Genomic DNA, 24,080 nt, shown 5'->3' on the forward strand with positions numbered 1-24,080 from the left:
GATCAAACAGCAACCTTGGTGTGTTGGACAATGCTCCAACCGACTGAACTACCTGAGCAGGGTTGAAACCCCATTTTTAGAGACACATAGAATGCATTTATGTAAGGGTGGTCAGATGGTGAAGAGTGGAGAAACTAAATCACTTAAAATGCAAGTGACTGTGACATGCATTGGGTAATGCCTTTTTTTCCACTAAAAACAAAAACAAAACCACTGCACTGAGATATGATTGACACACAAAACACTGTGTCTATTTAATGTACGCAACTTGATAAATTTGGAGGACAAGTCCCTTTAAAATATATTACTTCCTTTAACCCTCTCTATAACTTCTTAGGTAGATAAAATCATCCTAGTTTTAAGGATGAGGAACTAAGGCTCAGAGAGTTTAAGTGAGCACACATCTAGTAAGAGGGCGGTGCTGGAACATGAAACTGGAATACAGACATAGAATGAAAATGGATTACTTTTCTTCTTCATTGCTCCGAGGGACAAATTAATGCAAATGGAATATTTAACTGAAGTCTACAAAATAACTGAAAGGTACTCTTCAAAAATATCAATGTCATAAAAGACAAGGAATGATTGAGGAGCTGCTGCAGATTAAAGGAGAGTTAAGAGATTCATTCCAACCGAAAGGAATGAAGAATCTGGACGTTTTCTTGGCATTAAGGGAATTATCGGGACAATTGGTGAAATCTGAAAAGGAATTTTAGATTAGATAGTAGTATTGTATCAGTGTTAATTTCCTGATTTTAATCATTGTATTGTGCTTAAGAGAATGTCCTTGTTCTTAGGAAGTGCTCGTTAGACTTCGGAGGAAAATCCTATCTTTAAAGTACTCTCAGAAGGGTCAGAACAAGAAAAAAAAAGAGAGGCAGGGAAAAGATTAAAGCAAATGTGATAAAATGTGAACACTCAGAGAATCTGGGTAAAGGATAAATGAGAATTTTTTGCATTACTCTTGCAACTTGTCTGTAAGCCTGCAGCCTGTCAAAGTAAAAAGTTTCAAAGAGTTTAAAAATATGTAGGGCAATTAAAAATAAAATTTAAGAAAGAATATTCTGAAAACAGTGGGCAATATGGGATTGGACGTAGAAAAGACTAGAGATTCTAAGGGCTACGAAGGAAGTTTTGAAAGTCCTACGTGAAAATGGATGAGAGTAATTGGTTAGCCCATTCCTTTCATTCATTTACTCAGAAAACTACTTCTCATCACTTAGGACTTTAGAAAAATACACTTGTATTAACTATTAGATCTTACTCACACTTTTTCTCCCCAAAGAGATGAGAACTTTTTGGTCAAATAAATTAGTCTTCACTGACTCTTTTGGGTGGAACATGTTCTGTTCGTTTGAAAGGTATCTCAGGGAGAGAAAGGGTAAAAAGGCATTTTACACTCTATCATGATATAAGGCATTTTGCACTCTATCATGATATAAGGCATTTTACACTCTGATATACAGATCTCTTTTAAAAAAAGATTCTTACTGTTGTGGTGATGTGAGGGGCTCAATTAATAGCATCTTTCTTTCCAGGCAGGTTCTGAACAAATAGATCAGGAAGGCAAAAATGGTGGATAGAGATTGTTAAAACCCTTTCTTATTAATAAATGCAATATTTGAAGACTTAGTTTAATATAAAGGCCCAGTGGACCTTAATCCTGCTCCTCTCCTCACACTGTCTTAGACTTACCCTTCCAGTCACAAGGTGAGGACCATGACTTAGAATAAAAGGAGCAGGTTGCTGTCCCAGGAATAGAATAAGCTGGTTCTTTTGGGGGGGGGGGGGCGCAGAGGAAAGGAAGAACAAACACTATACAAGCACAGTTCCTTAAACAAAACATACCAACCAGATAGTCAGGAGGTAGAAAGAGGCAGAAGAATTAGGGAAAATTCTTCCTTGTGGAAAACATGGAGGGGGCCTGGGGGGGAGCCGAAGGGGACCCATTTATTTCCTTCTAATACTTTCTATGCTCGAAGAAAAATAGAGAAAATCAAAACCAAACATGGGGCTTACATGAGTGAACATTGAGGAATGACTTTATGCAACGGGCTAGAGAGAGAAGGGTATTTAGACAGGAAGTAGTGAGAGATGAAGGCACAAATGTTCAATAAGAGAAGGCCTTTTGGGACAAGACCTTTAGTTTGGTGGTTTCAGGCAGAAGCCAGGTTGCAAGGGGTAACAGAGTGAAGGAGGTTCTCCTGTTTGTTTTTCTTTCTTCCTTTGTCCTTTCTTCAAATGTTGGTACTTAGGATTTTGTCCCTCGTCCCCTAAATTTCTCATTCTCCACTCTCCCTGGATTGTTGATTGTCGCCATGGATCTCAATGTGAAGGTAAGGAGTACAATTTTAATGGAGTTAACCTTGGAAGTGAGAAACACCTCTTCTTTTGAGATGGGGGGAAAAACGATGTTAAGATGCAGAGATGAAAAATGACCTTGTTTTTAATATCTAATTAGTTATTAAAATGTTTTCTTTTATAGAGTGAATGTTTCTCCCAAAATTTGATTTTAAAAAATTGATTTTAGAGAGACAGAGAGAGGAAGGGAAAGAGAGAAGCATCGATTTGTTGTTCCACTTACTTATGCATTCATGGATTCATTTTTGTATGTGCCCTGACCAGGGGTAGAACTAGCAACCTTGGAATATTGGGGTGATGTGCTAACCAACTGAGCTACCTGTCCAGGGCAAAATACAAGTATTTAATAAATAGATTTAAGACTATATGAGGCCAAAGAAAATCATATTAAAATCTGTATAAATCCTGTTATTTAAAGACGTTACTTATAAAGTAATTAAAATAAGTTTTACATTTCAATTGCATTTAAATGGCTTGCTTAGGTAAAATAAAAGGTACAATCTCCTTTTTTAAAAGAGGGATGTTAAAACATTAGAAGTCTGCTACATTACAAGCAACATTAGAAACAAATGAGATATAATTTATTTAGGTGGTAGGAGTTAGGGTATTGTAACATGAAAGAATGAAATAGTCCTCTTCCCGTGAAATTAATCTCACCATTTACTATATTAGAGCATAGATATGCAAAATCACCTAAAAGGTAGGTTCACAGGTTTTTGGAACAGGACTAGAGTGTAATCCCATAGAAAAGAATTATAGAGTTTAATTGACATTTTCAGAGCATTTCACCCCAAAGCAGCAGAATATACATTCTTTTCACGTGTACATGGAATATTTTCTAGGATACACCACATGTTAGGACACAAAGCAAGTCTCAATACGTTTGCGAAGACTGAAATTGTATCAAGCATCTTCTCTGACCACAATGGTATAAAACTAGAAATCAATTACCAAAAAAAACCAAAAAAACCCCTGAAAAACACACAAACATATGGAAGTTAAATAACATGTTAATAAACAATGAATGGGTCAACAATGAGATGAAGGTCAAAATTTACCTTGAGACAAGTGAAAATGAACACACAACCCAAAATCTATGGGACACCATGAAAGCAGTCCTAAGAGGAAATTCCTAGCAATACAGGCCTACTTCAAGAAGCCAGAAAAATCTAAAATAAACAATCTAACCTTACACCTAAAGAAACTAGGAAAAGAACAATAAACAAAACCCAAAGTGAGTAGAAGGAAGGAAATAATAAAAGAGAGGAAATAAATGACATAGAGATTAAAAAAAAAAATACAAAAGATCAATGAAGCCAAGAGCTTGTTCTTTGAAAAGATAAACACGATTAATGAGCCCTCACCCAGATTCATCAAGAAACAAAGAGAGAGGATCCAAATAAATAAAATCAGAAATGAAAGAAGAACTGACACCATAGATATACAAAGGATTGTAAGAAACCATTATAAACAACTATATGCCAACAAATTGGACAATCTGAACAAAATGAATAAATTCCAAAACATACAATTTTCTAAAACTCAATCAGGAAAAATCAGAAAATCTGAACAAACTGATTACAACTAATGAAATCGAAGCAGTAATAATAATAATAAAAAAATTTCCATCAAACAAAAGTCCTGGACCAGATGGCTTCACAGGTGAATTTTACCAAACATTCAAATAAGTAATGTCTATCCTTCTCAAACTATCCCAAAAAATCCAAGAGGAAGAAACACTCCCAAACTCTTTTTATAAGGACAGCATCATTCTAATTCTGAAACCATATAAAGACACTACAAAGAAAGAAAATTATAAGCCAATATCCCTCATGAGCATAGATGCTAAAATCCTCAACAAAACATTAGCAGACCAGATCCAGCGGTACATTAAAAGATCATACACCATGACCCAGTGGGATTTATTCCGGGGATGCAAGGTTGGTACAATATTCTCAAATCAATAAACATGATACATCACATAAACAAAAGGAAAGATAAAAACCACATGATCATATCAATAGATGCAGAAAAAGCATTTGATAAAATATAGCACCCGTTTTTGATAAAAACTCTCAGCAAAGTAGGAATAGAGGGAACATGCCCCTACATAATAAAAGCCATATATGACAAACCCACAGCTGAGCAAAAACTATAGCATTTCCCTTAACATCAGGAACAAGACAGGGATGTCTGCTCTCACCAGTCTTATTCAACATAGTACTGGAAGTCCTAGCCACAGTGATCAGACAAGAAGAAGAAATAAAAGGCATCCAAATTGGCTAGGAAGATGTAAAACTGTCATTATCTGCAGATGACATAATACTGTATATAGAGAACCCTAAAGATGCCACCAAAAAGCTACTAGAACTGATAAATAAATTCAGTAAAGGGGCAGGATACAAAATGAATATTTAGAAATCAGTTGCATTTTTATATATCAATAATCAGAAAGGGGAACTAAAAAAATCCCATTTATAATTGCACCAAAAGCAAAACAAACCCCCCCAAACCTAGGCATAAATTTAAGGAGGTAAAAGACCTGTATTCAGAAAATTATGAGACACTGAAGAAAGAAATTGAAGAAGATACAAATAAATGGAGCATATAAGTATATGCCGTGCTCATGACTAGGAAGAATTAACATGATTAAATGTTTATACTACCCAACACAGTTTATAGGTTGAATACAATCCCTGTCAAAATACCAATGGCATATTTCTGAGAATTAGAACAAATAATCCAAAAGTTTATATGGAACCACAAGCACCTTAAATAGCCTCAGTAATCTTGAGAAAGAAAAACAAAGTTGGAGATATTGCGCTACCTGATATCAAACTATACTGCAAGGCCATAGTAATCAAAACAGTATGGTACTGACATAAAAACAAACATATAGATCAATGGAACAGAATAGGGAGGCCAGAAATAAACCCACGTCTATATGGCAATTAATATTTGACAAAGGAGGCAAGAGCATACAATGGAATAAAAAGTCTCTTCAATAAATGGTACTGGGAAAATTGGACAGGTACATGCAAAAAATGCAACCATACTTCTTACACGATACACAAGAATAAACTCAAAATAAATAAGAGTTAATTATCTCAAAACCATAAAAATCCTAGAAGAAAATATAGGCAGTTAAATCTCTTAGCAACATTTAAAAAAAATGTCTTTATAGGATTTATTTATTTATTTTACTACTTTATTATTTTTTTGTTAATACTCACCAGAGGATACTTTTTCCACTGATTTTTTTTTTTTTTTAAAGTATCTTTATTGATTTCAGGGAGAGGAAGGGAGAAGGAGACCGAGAGAATTGAAACATCAGTGATGAGAGTCATCATTGATCGGCTGCCTCCTGCATGCCCCTAAATGGGGATTGAGCCCAGAACCCAGGCATGTGCCCTGGCTGCAATCGAACTTCCATCTTCTGGATCCTAGGTCAATGCTCAATTGCTGGCCAGGCTTTCCATTGATTTTTTAGGGAGAGTGGAAGAGAGGGAGGGAGGGGTGGAGAGAGAGAGATAAAGACAGAGAGAAACATTGATGTGAGAGAGACACATTGATTGGTGGCCTCCTGAACTCGTCCTGACGGGGACAGGGGATCATACCTGCAACCCAGGTACATGCCCTTGATCAGGAATCCCACCCTTGATCCTTTGGTGTGGGGGCCGACGCTCCAACCACTGAGCAACACCGGCCAGGGCTATTGGCAACATTTTTTCTGATTTTTTTTTTGATTATTTGAAGGAAGAAACTGCAATTAATTTTTTTTTTCTTGGCTCTTAATCTACTTATTCTAGAAGTCAGAGTATTATAGAAAATTAACATGTACTTTTACTGTATCTTTTTCTGTGATTGAAACTACTTGTTAGTTTTTTTGGAAGGGCTCAACAATAAGGGTACACAACTGCTGTTTTATGTACCACAGAACTGAATCACTTAAAGGTTTAGAGCTTAAAACTTTTTTCTTAGCAAGTCATACAAAAGCATTTCCATTATCAGAAAAAGAAATATTTTATACTGCAATTGGGTTAAGGGGACAGCCATTTTAATTCTATTCCATTCCATTCTATTTGGGGCAATACGCTAGCTTTTGAACTGCTTAATATAGTTTAGAGCTTGTTTTATTAGTCAGAACATTAAATGTATTAGGTAGTGTTATATTCTTGAATTAGAAGGTGCTCACTTATAAAATAAAAAATAAAGCCCAAAAGACAAAATAAAATATCTAAAGGTAGTTTAATTTAAAAGAAATTAATGAAGATTTTCTAAACTATAGATACCTTCTGTGAATATAAAGGAAGCATAGCATACTTCTAGTACAAGAACTAAAAAAATGGCTAAATTTTGGATACTTTTGAAACCTGTAGGGGGAATAAAATATGTTTTTATCTATCTAGTTAGACAAATTTATCTTGATAATGCTATGCCAACACAGCAGTTTGTTAAAAGTTTAAGGTAATTCTGAATTTCCAGTCTATGAAGGCAGCAAGTAAAATACCTTTCTGCAACTATTTCAATGACATTTTTGTTATGATCAATATAGTCAATACTTAAAAAATTTGCCAATGATGTACAATTTCATGATAAATTGTTGTGTGTTAAATAAAAAAATAAAACTGTTGTGTATTTTACACGAAGGAAACAAATATATTTATCTGGCTTTAGTAAAAAGTAGGACTCATTTATCTGGTCATTTACAATGATTGAATTAGTCCTGGCCAGGTATCTCAGTTGGTTAGAGCATCCTCCCGATTCGCCAAGGTTGTGGGTTTGATTCCCTGTCAAGGAACATGCAAGAGTCAACCAATAAATGCATAAATGAGGGGAACAACAAACTGATGTTTCTCTCTCTCTCTCAAATCAATAAAAAAAATTTAAAAAATGCTTGAGTTAAATTTGTTGAAGCATGATATACTGGTGCTCTTAGCTTATATCTCAATTGCATTCTGATCTGTTTTCCAAGTTCATGTCTTATAAATACCTCATATAAATTGTAGATTAAATTTTAAATTAAAAATTATAGTGTGTAAAAAGAAAAAAACATTATTTGCTGTGGACAATGGTTTGGAGAGAGACATGAGGTGATTTAAAAGGGAGATCAGTGAGGGGACTATTGACATAATTTAGAGAAGAGGACATGAGGGCTTGAACTAAGGTGCTGATAGAAATTCACATACAGGGAATTAAATGTAAAGTATAAAATCAAAGAAGTAGCCCAGCTGGCGTGGCTCAGTGGTTGAGCATCAACCTAGGATCCAGGAGATCGAGGTTTGATTCCTGACACATGCCTGGGTTGTGGGCTCGATTCCCAGCAGGGGTCTTGCAGGAGGCAGCCAATCAATGACTCTCTCTCATCATTGGTGTTTCTCTTTCTCCCTTTACCTTCCTCTCTCTGAAATTAATAAAAATATATTTTTAAAAAATCAAAGAAGTAGGAAAAAAAGACAAAATAAAATCAAGTAAGTAGAAACCTTTAAAAAATCTTAGAGTTGGATATATCAGTAGGAACTCATGATTCCCCCCTCTAAACACTTAACTATTCCTAATGTTGATTCCTTCTTCATGGTGTCATTCAGCTTGATCTATTTCATATTTTGCTTGTACACTGAAAGTTAGATCTGAAAACTTGATTGGATTACAGTTTAAAAAAATTTTTTGGCAAGGATACTGTATAGGTGTTGTTTTTCTTTTCTTTTCTTTTTTTTTAAAAAAATATATCTTTATTGATTTCAGAGAGAGGAAAGGAGAGGGAGAGAGAAATAGAAACATCAACGATGAGAGAGTCATTGGGGGGGAGGGGAGAGGAGGGGAAGGGAGGGGAGGGGAGGGGAAGGGAGGGGAGAGGAAGGGAGGAGAGGGCAAGGGAGGGGAAGGGAGGGGAGGGGAAGGGGAAGGGAAGGGAGGGGAAGGGGAAGGGGAAGGGGAAGGGGAAGGGGAAGGGGAAGGGGAAGGGAAAGGAGTGGAAGGGGAAGAGAAGGGAGGGGAGGAGGGGAGGGGAAGGGATACCTAGATAGTTTGTGCTGGCCAAGGAATGAAGGATACTTTGGAGAGTGCCTTTCTTCTGGATTCCTACCCTTGGGCTCTGTCCCAAATGGGGGTTCAGCCATTTCCTGTGGACTGACAACCCCAGTTGATCTGTGGATCTTGCCTATCTTGATCTCCTGGTCCTGGGGAAGCATATTTTTACATTCAGAGGATCAGGGTCAGGCCAGATGGTCCAACTCATGCTGACAACCATGTTGCTGCAACTTAAACCCAACTGCTATATCAATTTGTTTGAAAAGGACTCTCTAGTACTGTAAATGCCAAGTAGCATCCAAGCAACATCAATCTGTGAAGTGGAGTAAACATACCATCTCTGAGCTCACCAGAAATCAGCTCTGAGGCTTGTGGATTTCTGAACATGGTGCCTTGATAATGTAGAAGGGTAGAGAAAAAAAGAACCAGCACCTACCTGCATAATCATTTTTTATTCTTTTGCTTTTAAATAAGAGTGACTTTTCTTTGGCCCACAGTTTGAAAATTACCCTGTCTAGAAAATGACTCTCTAACATATGTATAAGTGGACAGTAACATTTACTTTGGGGTAGCCTGCAAGAAGCTTCATCTTCCAAAGCAGGTAAGAAGGCTCTGAAATCAGAAAGAGCAGGTTTCTAATCTCAGTTTTGTGATCTTGAGCAAATTCCAGTTGATTCCTATTTTTCATGGTAGTTGTGTTCTATAAAGTTGCTGTGAACACTGACTTAGCAAATATTGAACCACTGCTATGAGAGAAAATAGATCAGGGAATGTTCCTGTAAGCCCCTTATCTCAGTGTTTTCATCTACTCATCAATGCATTATTTGCATTGTTTGATGTGTGTTTCTGTTTAAAAAGATCTTACTTGAGAGTAATTGATCGGCTGCAGCCCGCAACCCGGGCATGTGCCCTGACAGGGAATCGAACCCCGATCGCCTGGATCCCAGGTTGACGCTCAACCGCTGAGCCACGCCTGGCCGGGCCTCTTTTTTTTTCTTAATTTATCTTTATTGTTGAGAGTATTACAGGTGTCCCATTTTTCCCCCCTATAGGGCCCCTTCACTTCGCTCCCACCCCCTCCCCAGGCCTTCACCCCATTATTGACTGTGTCCAAGGGTTATGCATATATGCATATAACTTCTTTGATTAATCTCTTCCCACCCTCCACCCCCCCTTCTCTCTTTCCTCTGAAATATGATCGTCTGTTGCATGAGTCAGTGTCTCTGAATCTATTTAGTTTGTCAGATTCTTTTGTTCATTAGCTTCTTAAAGAGGACCCTTCAACATTTCCTGTAGTGCTGGTCTGGTGGTGATGAACTCCTTTAGCTTTTTCTTATCTATGAAGCTCTTTATCTGACCTTCAGTTCTAAATGATAACTTTGCTGGGTAGAATAATCTTGGTTGTAGTTCCATGTTTTTCATCACTTTGAATATTTCTTGCCACTCCCTTCTGGCCTGCAAGGTTTCTGTTGAGAAATCAGCTGACGGTCATATGGGTGCTCCCCTGTAGGTAACTAATTGCTTTTCTCTTGCTGTTTTTAAGATTCTCTCTTTGTCTTTAACCTTCGGCATTTTAATTATGATGTGTCTTGCTGTAAGCCTTTTGGGTCCCTTTTGTTTGGGACCCTCTGTGCTTCCTGGACTTGTAAGTCAATTTCTTTCCCCAGGTAGGGGAAGTTTTCTGTAATTATTTTTTCAAATAGGTTTTCAATTCCCTGGTCTCTTTCTTCCCCTTCTGGCACCCCAATAATATGAATGTTGGGCCTCTTGAAGTTGTCCCAGAGGCTCCATATACTATCTTTATATTTCTGGATTCTTTTTTGTTTTTGCTCTTCTGGTTGGGTGTTTTTTGTTTCCTCATGTTCCAGATTGCTGATTTGATTCTCAGTGTCCTCTACTCTACTGTTGACTCCATGTAAATTATTCTTCATTTCAGTTCATGTAGCCTTCATTTCAAATTGGTACTTTATTATGTTATTGATTTTCTCAGTTATTTCCCTAATAGTCTGCTTAAACATCCTTATAAACAAAATTCTGAACTCTGTATCTGTTAGCTTGCTTGGATCTATTTCATTTAGTTCTTCTAGAGACTTCTTCTGTTCTTTCTTTTGTGACGTTTCTTTGCCTCCTTGTTTTGGCTGCTTCCTGGTGTGTGTTTCTATGTATTAGGTAGAGCTGCTATGTCTCCTGGAGTTGGTAGAGTGGCTTTGTGCAGTAGGAGTCCTATAGGGTCCAGTGGCTCAGCCTCCCCAGTCACCTGAGCTGGGCCTTCTAGGCGCTCCCCTGTGTGGGCTGTGTGCACTGTCCTGTTGTAGTTGAGCCTTGGTTGCTGTTGGTGTCACTGGGACGAATTGACCCCCAGGCCAATCAGTTGTGAGGACCAGTTGCAACTATAGCCAAAGAGCTGCTGTGCTGGAGACGCCCCTATGGAGCAGGATTTACTTCAGTGGAGCTTTGGTGTTCACCAAGTGTGCCCCTTGAGTGTGTCACTCGTGGATGTGGTAGGGTTGTAATCCAGCCTGGTCGAGTCTGACCACCAGGTGCACTGTCTCTGGGGTCCCTGGGAAGGTGCAAAGTCAGCCTAGCATGTGTCAGTGCCTTGCCTAGGGCCACCCAGCATGAGTTACACAGGAAACCATAGTTGGCCGCTACTTGTGCTGGGCTTGGCGGTGTCCAGGAGAGGCCAAGCTATGAGCCAATGCAGGCTGCCGCTAGTGCCAGGCCTGGGGCCACTTATCAAGATGTATGGGGCCCGCTGCTGCTTGTTTGAAAGATTTTGGGAAAGTCCTAAGCATGAGGCTCGAGAGGCCACTTGCACAGAAAAGCCCCTGGAAATGGCCTGGATGAGCTGCAGGTGGGGAGGGGCGGGGCCTCCGGGAATCACGGGGCGGGGCCAAAGGTGTGAGTCAGGTGCTGGCGACTCAAATATGGCGCCTGCCTGCCGGCTGTGTGCAGGGAGGACTCGCCAAAGGAGCCATGGCCTCTGCCAGCCCTTCTGCCTGGGAGGAAGCCGCCCTCCACCTCTTGCCCGGATTTCGGGCAGGTTAGTTCCTCCCCGTGTCCCAGGTCCTTTCAGGCTGCTGCCCGGCGCTGGGCTCAGAGGGAGCGTCAGAGTGAGTCCGTGCCGGGCCCTTTAAGAGGAGCTGCTGGGGCTCCCGCAGCCTCCGCGACCCTCAGGGACAGTCCCCGCTGGTCTCATAGCCCGGAGTTGTGGGGACGTCTCTCCCTGGCCCTGGAGTCCTAGGCTGGGGGCCTGCTGTGGGGCTGGGACCCCTCGCTCCTCCGGGAAACCCCCACCGCTGAGATGTTCCTCCCAGTTTAAACCTCGGCACCGGGTGTGGGCCCGCGGCCGCGTCTGTGGTGTCCAGCCCTGATCTGCCCGCGTCCCCACCCCTCCTACCGGTCTCGATGCTCCTTCAGCTCCCTGGTTGTGGGGCTTCTGTTCAGGCAGATCTCAGGAGGCTCTGAGTGGTGGTTGTTCTGTATTTTAGTTGTGATTTTGATGTGGTTGCGGGAGGCGGCGGGTGCAGCTGTTACCTACGCCGCCATCTTGATATCTCGTGTTGTTTTATACGTCACATTACATCATGTCAAGAGGCGCATAATTGCTGGATGTGCCATTATTAGGGAGGCTAAGGTTGATTAGGGAATTCAGGGGGTTATGTCCTGTTATAAAGTTCCCTATTATACTTGTGTCTAATTGCTTTGTCATTCACTGGTGATTGATGCCTGGACCATTGATTTCAATAGGGGTTATTAAATGATTTCCTAACTTTTTCTCTTTTTCAAAAACATCTTTATTGAGATACGACTGACATATAATACACTGGAGATTTTAAAAATGTGGTTTGATAGACATTGATGTATGTTTACACCTATGAAACCATCACTGTCATCAAGATAGTGAACCTCTCACTCCAAGACATTTTGTCCTTTTGTATATTTAGAAATTTTTATTACCAAAAGTAAAAAAAAAAAAAAAAAGGAAAATATTCATGAGGCAGATCAACAGGCCTTGGTGACTGAATGCTTGGGGATTAATGAGAGAAGGGTCTGGGACCCCTAGATCTGTGATAGGAGCCGCTGAGCAGGTGGCATACCATTTATTGAAACCGGGGACACTGGAGAAGAAACTTGATGAATTCACATTTGTTCTTTTTTCTTGATCCTCACACAAGGATATTTTTCCATTGATTTTTTTTTTTTTTTCTTTTATAGGGGAGAGGGTGAACGCATTCCCCCACTACCACAAATTATGCAGTCGAGTTTCCCATATTTGGGGAAATCGCAGGGGTCAGCACATCCAGAGTGCAATGGATAAGCCTCACCCTGGGAAAACCACCTTCGTGATCATGTATCTCCCCTGCCAGGTAAGTATTCCATTGATTTTTTAGAGAGAGTGGAAGGGAGGGAGGAGGGGGGGAGAGAGAGAGAGAAACATAGATGTGAGAGAGACACCTCGATTGGTTGCCTCCGGTACACACTCCGACCAGGGCCAGGGATCAAGCCTGAACCCAAGGTACATGCTCTTGACTAGGAATGGAACGGAGACCCTTCTGTCCAGGGGCCAATGCTCTAACCACTGAGCCAAACCCGCTAGGGTTCATTTTCAGTTCACATTGGGACATCTAAGTATGGATGTCAGGTAGGCAGGTGTTAAATTAAAAGGAAGAGTTTGGACTAGAGATATAAACTTGAGAGTATTGGCATAGAGTAACTGAAGAGAGTAAGTGTAGAAGAGAAAAAGGATTTAAGGGGAAAAAGAAACTGAAAAGTTAGAATGTTTTATGCTGTCAGAAGAGGAGGAAGAAGGAAAATGATGAGTGTACAGTATCATAGAAGCCAAGGGGAAAGAGGGAGAGAATGTCCTATTGGTGCTGATCCCAGTGGGCCATCTTCTATGTAACAGTTTTATTTTTCACTAAAAATTAATACATTGTGATTTATAAACCAGTGTGGGCATACTCTTGAAAGACGTGTCACCTTTTAGTACATTAATAAATTAAGTTTTGGGTGGTTGTTTTTTTTGAGTCATATGTGAGCATTTATTCCAATAATGCCGGCAGTATGGGAGAGCAGCGTGATCCATCCACATAAAATCTGCTCTTACCCTCCCCCCATAAGCCAGCTGCTTATATTGCGTAGGAAGACAAAGATTACATGGGGAAGTGGGCAAAAGGAATTAAGGGTGTGGGGAAGTGGGCAAAATAATAATATATAATGGTTCAATATGGGCTGGAGGTTTGCAAAAGAGCAGGGTGCCTCCACCACAGTGAGGACTGTGGATAGTTAACTGGCTAGCTTTGTCTGGTGACCTCAAAGCCTCAGAAAGTCTTTCTTTGAAGCATTTACAGTACTTACTACTTTAAAAATGAGTCATATTAAAATAAACTAATTTCTTTTTTTGCGTATCATCAGCCTCCTGGGAGCTTAGAATGAAAGAGAAAATTGGGCTCTTTAATGACCTCAACCTCCCCTAAATGTGGGACTCTTACCTTAAACTTCCTGGGATGGCTCGCCAAGCACTGCCTGTAAAATACCGTGAATTTAGATCACTGGGTCACTACGGGATAGTTCTTCTTAGAAACTCCTATATTGAGAATGGTAATACACTCTCTCCTCTGGTATTTGAGATATCATAGATTCTTTTTCAGGAAAAAGGCTGAAGACAAACCATTCACAGTTTGAATGCCTTACACATTTTAGGTTTTTAATGTTTGACGAAAGAATATATGAATCAATAAAACACTTAGCTGGTTCTGAAAAGTTTAACCATATCCCATTAACTTAGTAAGAATGAGTCATGGAACTCTTTAGCCTTAGAATCTTTTATCACCACAACATTAAAATCTTTAGTAATAGATTTGATATCCATGAACTTATCTTGAACAAAAATTAAGCTATGCTAAGTCCCCCTTTTTTCCCAAGAAAAGCTTATAGATCAAGATTTCCCCCCTCTTCTTTCTATTCCACTGAAGTGGGAGGCGGGGATACGGAGCAAAGCGTGAGAAGCAGTAGAGTGTACTACAAAGAGCATGGCCACCGAAATCAGACCACCAGCAGTGGCGCACATCTGTTTCTCCTATTTATCATGTGTCTGATCTTGGGCCAGTAAGTAACTCTTTGAGTTTTAGTTTCTTCATTTTAGAAATGAAGACAATGCTTAATTGGCAAAGTTACTGTGAAGATTAATTAAGGAGTAGAAAGCATGTAACAGCAACTGGATAGAATTAGCTTGATAATCATAGCCATTACTTTTACATTTGGGCAACTTTTTATGACATTTAGCAAGAAAAAAAATGTTAATTTCATATTTATTTTTTAAAATAAGACAGGCCAGGAGAGGATGCAGTAATAGTTAAGAAGTAAGGAGATTCACAATAGTCAAGATGCCCATCCAGGGATAAATGAATAAACAAAATATGATATATATCTATATATATAAACGGAATGTTATTCAGATTTAAAAAGAAATTCTGACACCTTCTATAACATGGATGAATCTTGAGGATATTTAATTTCATTATACTAAGTGAAATAAACCAGTCACAAAAAAGACAAATATTCCATTTAGGTGAGATACCTAAGTAGTCAAATTCATAAAAACAGAGGTAGAATAGTGGTTTGCCAGGGACAGGGGAAGCAGAAAAAAAGTTGTTTAATGGGTATAGAGTTTCATATTTGAAATGACCAAGTTCTGGAGATATGCTGCACAACAATGTGAATATACTATTGAACTGTAAACCTAAAAATGGGAAAGATGGTAAATTTTATGTTTTTTAAAAACATAGCTTTTAAAAAAGGAAAAAAGTGAAAAAGGAAGGTCTGAAAATCTGAAGACAAAGGTTGTAGTGCTATTAAGAAATGACCTATAATAGATTCTGTGTGTGATATTAAAAAAAACCCATCTTTAATTTTGAAAAAAGAAAAAGTGACATTGTATCCCATCTGTCCAAATTCATCAAATAAACACTTGCTGTTTAAGTTCAAGGCACAGTGCTAAAAAACCAAGGACCAAGAAAAGCATAAGAATTCTTTCCCTCAAGGAAGGGGACTAGTAAACAAGTATAATATACGGTAAGCAGAATTAAAGACAGAGTACAGGGTACATAGTTCAGATTATGATAGTGGAGCAGAGAAAACTTTCTGGAAGGAGTGGCATCTGAATTGAAAAATCACATGGCTTCTGAAAAGCTTTCAGATCACAATCTAACTTGAGACTTATTAATAGTGATTATGGTAAGAAATAAAAGAAACAATTCTTTTTAAAGAGTAATTCATTTCTAGAAATAAAACGGGGAGGGGGGAATTAAGGATTTGGAGAAAGACTTCCTAAATTTCTTTATCACCATACTTTCCATTTCTTAAATTAGCTCTAAATTTTCCTGTTTCTATGCCTGTCTACACCATTACTCTAGCCTGGGTAATCAATCAGTATTCCACCGTATTAAAATACACAGATATAACAAATGGGGTTGACTGAATTAAATTATAAAATGCTTTCAGGTTAGTAACTAGAGTTGAAAAAATAAAATAGACATGCCGTGGATGGTGTGGCTCAGAAGCAGTGGTTAAAGTGTTAGCTGGCGCACCAAAGGGTCGTGGGTTCAATTCCTGGAATTCCTGGTCAAGGGCACATGCCTGGGTTGTAGGTTTGATCCCTGGCCCAGGTTGGGAAGGGTGTGGGAGGCAACCAATTGGTGTGTGATATTTCTCGCTCTCCCCTTCCTTTCTTCCACTCTCTCTAAAAATCAAAGGAAAAAATATTTCCAGGTGAGGATTAAAGAAAAACAACAACAACAAAAGATGTTTTTCTTCTAGCATCTTATAAGGAAACAAATTATGTCTATCAGTTAATTTAGTTTTAATGAAATTATCAGGGTATCCTGGATTTAAGATGCATGTTGGAGAAAGACCATTTTCACAAACCTATGTTGCACAAAGTCATATGTTAGAAGGTGTATCCAAACGAAACAAAAAGGTGGGGATGAGATTTGGGGTTTCAGGCCAACAATGGATTTACAAGTATTATCAAAGACTTGTTCTGTTCTCTCACATTTGCTAATAGCCTATGCTGTTTGGACTTTCAAATAACACTTTGAACAGATAGCATTCTTTATTCAAACCTGCCAGGATAATCATTGTGTGTGTCAGTGGTTCTTCACTAGGAGATGGGGGGTGTTTTCTACCCCAGGGAAAGACATTTTTAGTTATCACAACTGGGGAGGGGGTGCTACTGTCATCTAGTGGTGGAGGGCAGAGATTCTGCTAAATATCCCATGATGCAAAGTACTGTCCCCCCTCCCACCCTGAATGAAGAATTATCCAGCCAGTATGTTAGACTTCCCACCAAAAAAAATTTTTTTTTATCCTCACCAGAAGATGCTTACTGATTTGAGAAAGAGAGAGAGAAACATCAATGTGAGCGAGAAACATGGATGGGCTGCCTCCTGTATGAGCCCTGACTGGGGATCGAACCTGCAGCCTTTTGGTGTACTGGATGACTGTCCAACCAACTGAGCCACCAGGCCAGGGCCTTTCCACCAAATTTTTATTTGGCCAATGAAATAACAAACTTTTACTTTCTTTTTAAAAATCTTTTTAGGGAGAGAGAGAGAAACATCAATTTGTTGTTCCACTTATTTATGCATTCGTTGGTTGATTCTTGTGTGTGCCCTCACTGGGGATCCAACTCACAAGCAATCATGGCATATCGAAGCGACACTCTAACCAACTGAGCTACCTGGCCAGGGGGAAATAACAAACTTCCTACCAAATTTTATTGGTTAATAATAATATCAAATAAATGATATCTGATCACCATTACTGGGCATTTGAAGTATCTTCTAGGTTTCATAAATAACTTAATTTTTTAAAAAAGTAAGGTTTTTTGGCATTGTGTTATATTTAAACTCAAAATTTATATTGTTAGAAAATATATTCACCAATATAACAACTATACATTTATAAGTCACACGCTTTAAAACACCTTGAGAATTATGAAAGCTCCAAAATTTAAATGAGTCTATAATATTTATTTTGTAACAAAATAGATAAAACCACATCTAAAGTATACTACTGTTTTCACTTCATACATTTTGATTATTATGCTGAAATCTGTTAATTTAACTTTGAGTGAAAATAAATTTTACATTAGTTATTTAAAAAATGCCAAGCACATGATTGAGATAAACTTTTTGTTCATCAGAAAAAGAACTTTGGAAGTAAATAATGACATAGCAAATCCATTCAGAACACTAGATCTTCATCTTTTGTTTCTTAGACCAGTCAGGTGCTTCTTTTTTGGTCTGTTAAAAAAGAAAATAAAAAAGAAAATCAAGTAAAACGCTTACTAGGAGGATGAGAGAGGCAATTCAGAGAACTAAGTACCAATATGCATTGGGGCTTTTTATGTAAGATTACAGTAAATAATTGCTTTTCTTAATTCAGAAGGATACTTTAGGGGCAAAGGTTTTATGTTTTGTCAGAAATAATCTCTCACCTGGTATGTCTTAGAAAAAATACACATCTGTGTTTTCTGGCTCAAAGCCTGTATTTAACATATTTTACAGAAGCGAGTATCATATGAACTGTTTCTATTTTCAAAGAGAATTATAAAAAAATCAAGGACACGGCTTCTTTTCTGTCAGTCTCATCTATCTATATATGGATATTCATTCACTCAGCAAATACTTATTAAAGAATGACTAGATCCAAATCACTGTGCTCTGGGTCTTCTGAATTGCTAGGTATGTACCAGAGCTCTTCTTGGGTTTACTGCTCAATCATTTCAGTGTGAAAAGAGCTTGACTCAGAACTCCTTACACAGGGCATACAGAAGCAGTCAAACATCCTATTTTTTATATGACCATAAATTAAATATGCAGCTTACTGCTTTCCCACTTCCACCTGTTTAAAATCATGAAGGAACACATTCCTAAATATATATACATATATGTGTGTAGGCACATGGAGAAGTATGATAGCTTATAATTTTATGTTTTTTATAGTTTTATATGCCATAGTTGATACATAAAATGGTGGAGGTGACATTGGTGGTCAGCTACTCTTGATCTTATCCACACCCTTGCCAGCTTCAATTACCATAAAATAAGCAGGTGACCTCCCCACCCCGCTCCATGGCCACCTACACATCATAGCTCTAACTTGAGCTACAACTGCTTTTCATGGTGACCCTCCCGGGCAACTAAAATTCAGTATGTCAAAGCGAGCTCCCCCAATCATCCACGCTCTCCTTCTTGGTAAATGGTATCATACTTTGCTCAGTCGCCTCAACAAGAAATGTCCCATTCTTCTTTATCTTAGATTTCTCCTTTTCACTTGCTACATCCATTTTAAACAGTCCCTTCCTTTTACTGAATAGCTTTGAAACTCCTCATTCTGTTCCTATCTTGACCCCATTGGCTTACCTTGGGCTCTTATCATTTCTGGCTTGATTCCTGCCAGAGCCTCCTAACTCTGATCTGGCTCTCTCTCCGATTCTGTTCAATTCATAGTCCACAATCCTTCCAAGCTTATCTTTCTAAAATGCAAAACTGCATTAAAGCACTTTTAGATTTTTTTTTTTTGTCCAGAGCTCTTTCTTTAAAAGAAAAGTCCAAAGTCCTTAGTATTAAAGGAGATAGAAGTTTCCATGGTAGGGAAAGGCCAGGGCTGTCTACCGAGAGAATGCAAAGGTGGCTGAGGCTAACCAAATCAAAAGAAACCAAAGTACAAATTAGAATGCTAGTTTATTAACTGGTGATGAGAAATGTAATTGTCCTTTGGCCAGGAATGCCTGCTAGTTTTGCCAGTCTTATTTAAAAAAATTTTTAAAACAGTCACAGACCATAAAGAAAAGTCAGAGCAAAACTGGGGAATTGCTTGGTTCTCTTATAACCAGATCAAGAGATTTGGGTGACTGAAAAGAGGTGAGTCCGTTACAAATCTAAGGTTCTCCCAGTCCCAGTCCCAGAAGAATATGTACCCAATGTTTTTTAAATTGTAGGTCTCTTCAATTATATCTCAATAAAACTGGGAGGAAAAAACCCTGTAGGTTCTCAATCCATGGGTAAGGAATTCGATTTAAGACCAGATTTGGGGGGGGGGGGGGATTAAACAGGCTAGAATACAAAATATCAGAGTGTTTTGCCATTTTAGGGGTAAGTTCTGCTTTGAGAGACTGTGATCATCACTAGGTCATAAAGTAAAATTGTTTTCTTAACTGTGGCTCCTGGACAAAAAAAAGTCTAAAAGCCACTTCAATACACCGAGCTACAGATGGTCAAACTTACAGCAAAGGGGACAGCTGCATTTTCTCAATCAACTGATACTAAAAGTTGTGTTACCACTATGTGTGTATGGAAAGAAGCTAAATATAACTTTTGATATTAGAAAGTAATATTGCGACTCAAAAAGGGAAGTACAAGAATTTCAGTGGCAGACAGTTCTTCCTGATTCCTTTTACCTGTGTTTGGTCTATTACAGACCACCCTCCCTCCACCTCCTTCCTCCCAATGCATTCTTCAGATGTGTTAATGAAGTAGATTTGCCACAAGTGTACCTCTGTCCTGAGGATTAATTGCTTTTCCACTTCCTAAATGGACTTTTCAGATCTTTGATCATAACCATTTAAAGTTAATTTTACAGCCTGCTCCCAGAGGACTAGTGTATGTTCCTATCCCTCAGTTACTGTGGGGCACCCTCGCGCTTTCATGTTCTAACTACTTTAATTTAGAACACAGGGCCCTTAGCATCTGGCTCATACTTACTTCTCTAATCCTCTCTCTTTTTTTTTTAGGCTATTTTATTGATTTCTAGAGAGAGTACTAGGGAGAGGGAGAGAGGAAGAAAGAGAGAGAAAAAACATCGATGTGAGAGACACATTGATTGGTTGCCTCCCATATGCCCCTGACCAGGGCTGGGGATCCAGCCTGCAACCGAGGTACATGCCCTTAGTGGAAATTGAACCCAGGACCCTTCAGGTCAATGCTCTAACCACAGAGCAGAACTGGCTAGGGCTCTAATCCTATCTCTTGACACCCTCCTACATAAACTAAATTATTTGTAGTTGAGATTAGTTTAATAGCACTTCATCGAACACCTACTATGTGCCAGGTCCTTGTATTAGGCTATGGGGATATAAAAATGAATTAAGATCCTGTGACAAAGCCTGCTGGCTGCCTAGCCTATACCTATTTTCCTAATAAGAGAACTCTGATTTTATTATGAGAATAAGGGGCTCATTCAGGTAAAAACAACATTAATCAACCTCCTTTGCTACTAAGTGTGGCCATGTGACTAAGTTTTGGCCAAATGGATATGAGTAGATTTTGTGTCGAACTTATGGAAAAACTCCTTTAGGAGGGAAATGGTATTTTCCCCATTTCTGCTTGCTTCTTGCTTAAAATGCAGATGTGATGGCTTAGGCTACAGCAACCATACTGTGACTCTGAGGACACAAGCACATACCAAGGATGGTTGAAGAGAAAGGCAGAAGTAACTTAGGTCCCTGATGACTTCAAAGGACCACATACTAGCCCTTGAATGCTTATCTGAGAGACTGAACAATTTGCTTAAGCCACAGAACTAGTAGTGGAAAACAATTCCTGGATACTGACACTTGACCTTAAATAAGATACAGTGTTTATTTTGTTTTATGTTGTATCTTTAGCACACAGGAAAGTGTCTGGCTCCCAGTAGGCACTCAATGCCACCCTTCCTTTGATTTTTGTGGCTTGAGCACAGTTCAGCACAGTTGCTCAAGAACAAGTGCTGGGATGAAACAGGCTTCATCCACTCATTTGTAAACGTGGGCAAGTTGAAGACTTCTCAGTTATCTCTTGTGTAATATGGAGAGAATAAAAAAATAACTGCTGGATATCCTGGGTACCCTCAGATCTTCTCTCTAGCCTCCATCCTGCTCTGTGCCCAGGAAGCTGTCACTGGTGTCTTCCAGTTTCTGAGAAGGTTTAGCCAATGGGATGCATACTGGGCTTGCAGGTGGGAGGAGAAAGAAACTGGGGTATTTATTCCCTAGCTCCTTCTTTGCCTGGCCATGGTTTGGTAGAGGCTAAATTCTTCTACAGGAGACCAAAATTTCCATAGGAAGGTTCCAATCCCTCTCCTTGCGCCTTGAGACCTAGGAGTGGTAAAAACTTCACACAGCTACTATGTGAGGTTCATCATCACTTGGTTTCCACATGCTTGTAAACAGTCCTGAAAGAATGGGACATCTATTTGGTGCAAGGACCTTGACTGATACAATAACTTACATAAGAGGGTGCTGAGAATAAAATGAAATAATGTATGTAAGAAGCACTTACTCCCTAATAAATGCTAACTACGAATAGGGAAACCACTTGATGTTCTCTCTGCCTGAAGAGGTCACTCTTATTTGTTTTTCAGGACTCAGGTCAAAAAACATCTCTTCTAAGAAGCTTGCTCTGACATATCAAGGCTTCTTCTGGTGATCCTTTCAAGAACTTAAAGCCTTCAACACTTAACTCGTTATATAATTATACAACTGTTTACTTGAATCAGTCACTCAATAAACTGTGTATTCCCTGATGGCATAAAATAATGTTCAATAAATGTTAGTTAAATAGATTTATTTTTACTGTAATTTTAAAATATAAATGCTTTATATATTAATGATTTATTTTATTATTTTTAAAATATATCTTTATTGATGTCAGAGAGGAAGGGAGAGAGAGAGAAAGATAGAAACATTAATGAGAGAGTCGTCATTGATCGGCTGCCTCCTGCACGCCCCTAACTGGGGATCGAGCCTGCAAGCCCGGGGCATGTGTCCTGACTGGGAATCAAACTGCAATCGTCTGGATCCTAGGTCAATGCTCAACCACTGAGCCACACCCAGTCAGGCTGTAGGGGTGGTTTCATAGTCCCTCCAATTTACCTCTATAGCTACCACTTCCTTCTCCTACATCACCACCTTCCCCTCCTTTTAAATTTGTCTGAATATGAAAGCCTGTTTCCTTCATTCCTCTAATTCATCTTTCTCTGCCCGTCCACCTCTGAGAGTACAGATGTGACCCTCACACTATTCTGTACCTGTCTCCTACTTAGTATTTGCCACACCGTATTGTATGATACAGTTTCCATTACAATCCGGGCACTCAAGGCCAGGGGCCTTGTGCTTGGAATAAGGTTTAAATAAATGAATATAGTTTAAAAAGGTGCCATAGACTCAAAAGACAATTCCGTAAGAGACATTCCAAAATATTTTCAGATACAACATGGAAGGATTTTGAGGACATTCTGCTAAGTGAGACAAGCCAATCACAAAAAGACAAGTATTATATGCTTCCACCCACATGAGGTCTCTAACGCACTCAAATTCATAGATACGGAAAGTAGAATAGTGGGTTGGTTTTGGGTAAGAATATGGGCTGGTTTGGGGCAAGAAAAGGGAAGTTGTTGCTTAATAGGTATAGAGTCCCAGTTCTGCAAGATGAAAAAGTGCTGAAGATCTTGGAAACAGTCCAAGTGCCCATCAGTAGGTGAATGGATAAAAAAGCTGTGGGACATTTACACCATGGAGTACTATGCGGCTGTAAAGAAGAAGGATCTATTGCCTGTTGGGACAGTATGGAGGGAACTGGAGAGTATTATGCTAAGTGAAATAAGCCAGTCAGAGAAAGTCAAGCATCACATGATCTCACTCATATGTGGAATATAATGAACAAAATAAACTGATGAACAAAATAGATCCAGAGACACAGAAGCATGGAACAGACTGAGGGATCTCAGAGGGAAGGCAGGGGTGGGGGAGTGGGGTGGGTGGGGAGAGATTAATCAAAGAACTTATATGCTTATTGCATAACCTATGGACATAGACATTAGTCTGGGGAAGGCCTGGGGGTGGGGTGGATGCGGGGTGGAGGGGATCAATGGGGAAAAAAGGGGACATCTGTAATACTTTCAAAAATAAAGATAAATTTAAAAAAAAGTGCTGAATGTCTATCTCACAAGAATATGAATATACTTAACACTATTGAACTATACACTTAAAAAGGGGTAAGATGGTAAACTTTATGGTATTTTTTTTTATCACAATGAAAAACGAACCAAAAAACAAGCACACTTAAAAAATGTTTTGGGAAATGTTAGCAGTACTGGAAAAGCATATTGCTTCTAATGTTAGCTCCTTGGATTTTGCTGTTAAAAATGTCACATTATTTTATTATATATTTTGTATTCTATCTTAAATAGGAAAAATAAAAGTAGTAATACAACCTAATTTCCTTTTAATAGAAAGTGTCCATCAGAATCTATTTTTGCCCGTCCGGGTGTGGCTCAGCAGTTGAGAGTTGACCTGGGATCCAGGTGATGGGGCTTCGATTCCCGGTCAGGGCACATGCCCGGGTTGCGGGCTCGGATGCCCAGTCGGGGGGGGTGCAGGAGGCAGCCGATCAATGAGTTTCCCATCATTGATGTTTCTATCTCTCTCTCTCCCTCTCCCTTCCTCTTTCTGAAATCAATAAAGACATATTAAAAAAAAAAAAGAGTTTCCCCTATGTAATGTGAAAGAAAATGCTACTACAGTAACACAATATGGCTCCAACTAATCGGGCAGCAACCACTCTGCATGGTGGCAATATTTATGATTCTCAGTGACATGGCAATTATTGAGTGGCAGTGACAATAACCAGTCAGACATGCAAACA

The 24,080-nt window shown here is 39.0% G+C and overlaps 1 protein-coding gene across 1 annotated transcript in view; it reads right to left on the reverse strand.

Moving 5' to 3' along the window:
• Positions 1 to 16,925: 16,925 nt before the first annotated feature.
• Positions 16,926 to 24,080, reverse strand: part of PIBF1 (progesterone immunomodulatory binding factor 1) — a 163,086-nt gene continuing 155,931 nt past the window's right edge. Inside the window, exon 18 of the mRNA XM_081130745.1 lies at positions 16,926 to 17,699. Within this exon, the coding sequence (XP_080986871.1) occupies positions 17,649 to 17,699 (51 nt within the window). The 3' untranslated portion in view covers positions 16,926 to 17,648. The remainder of the gene's footprint in view (positions 17,700 to 24,080) is intronic.

Source organism: Miniopterus schreibersii (assembly GCF_964146895.1).
Source record: "Miniopterus schreibersii genome assembly, chromosome: 2".
Lineage (NCBI taxonomy): Eukaryota > Metazoa > Chordata > Mammalia > Chiroptera > Miniopteridae > Miniopterus > Miniopterus schreibersii.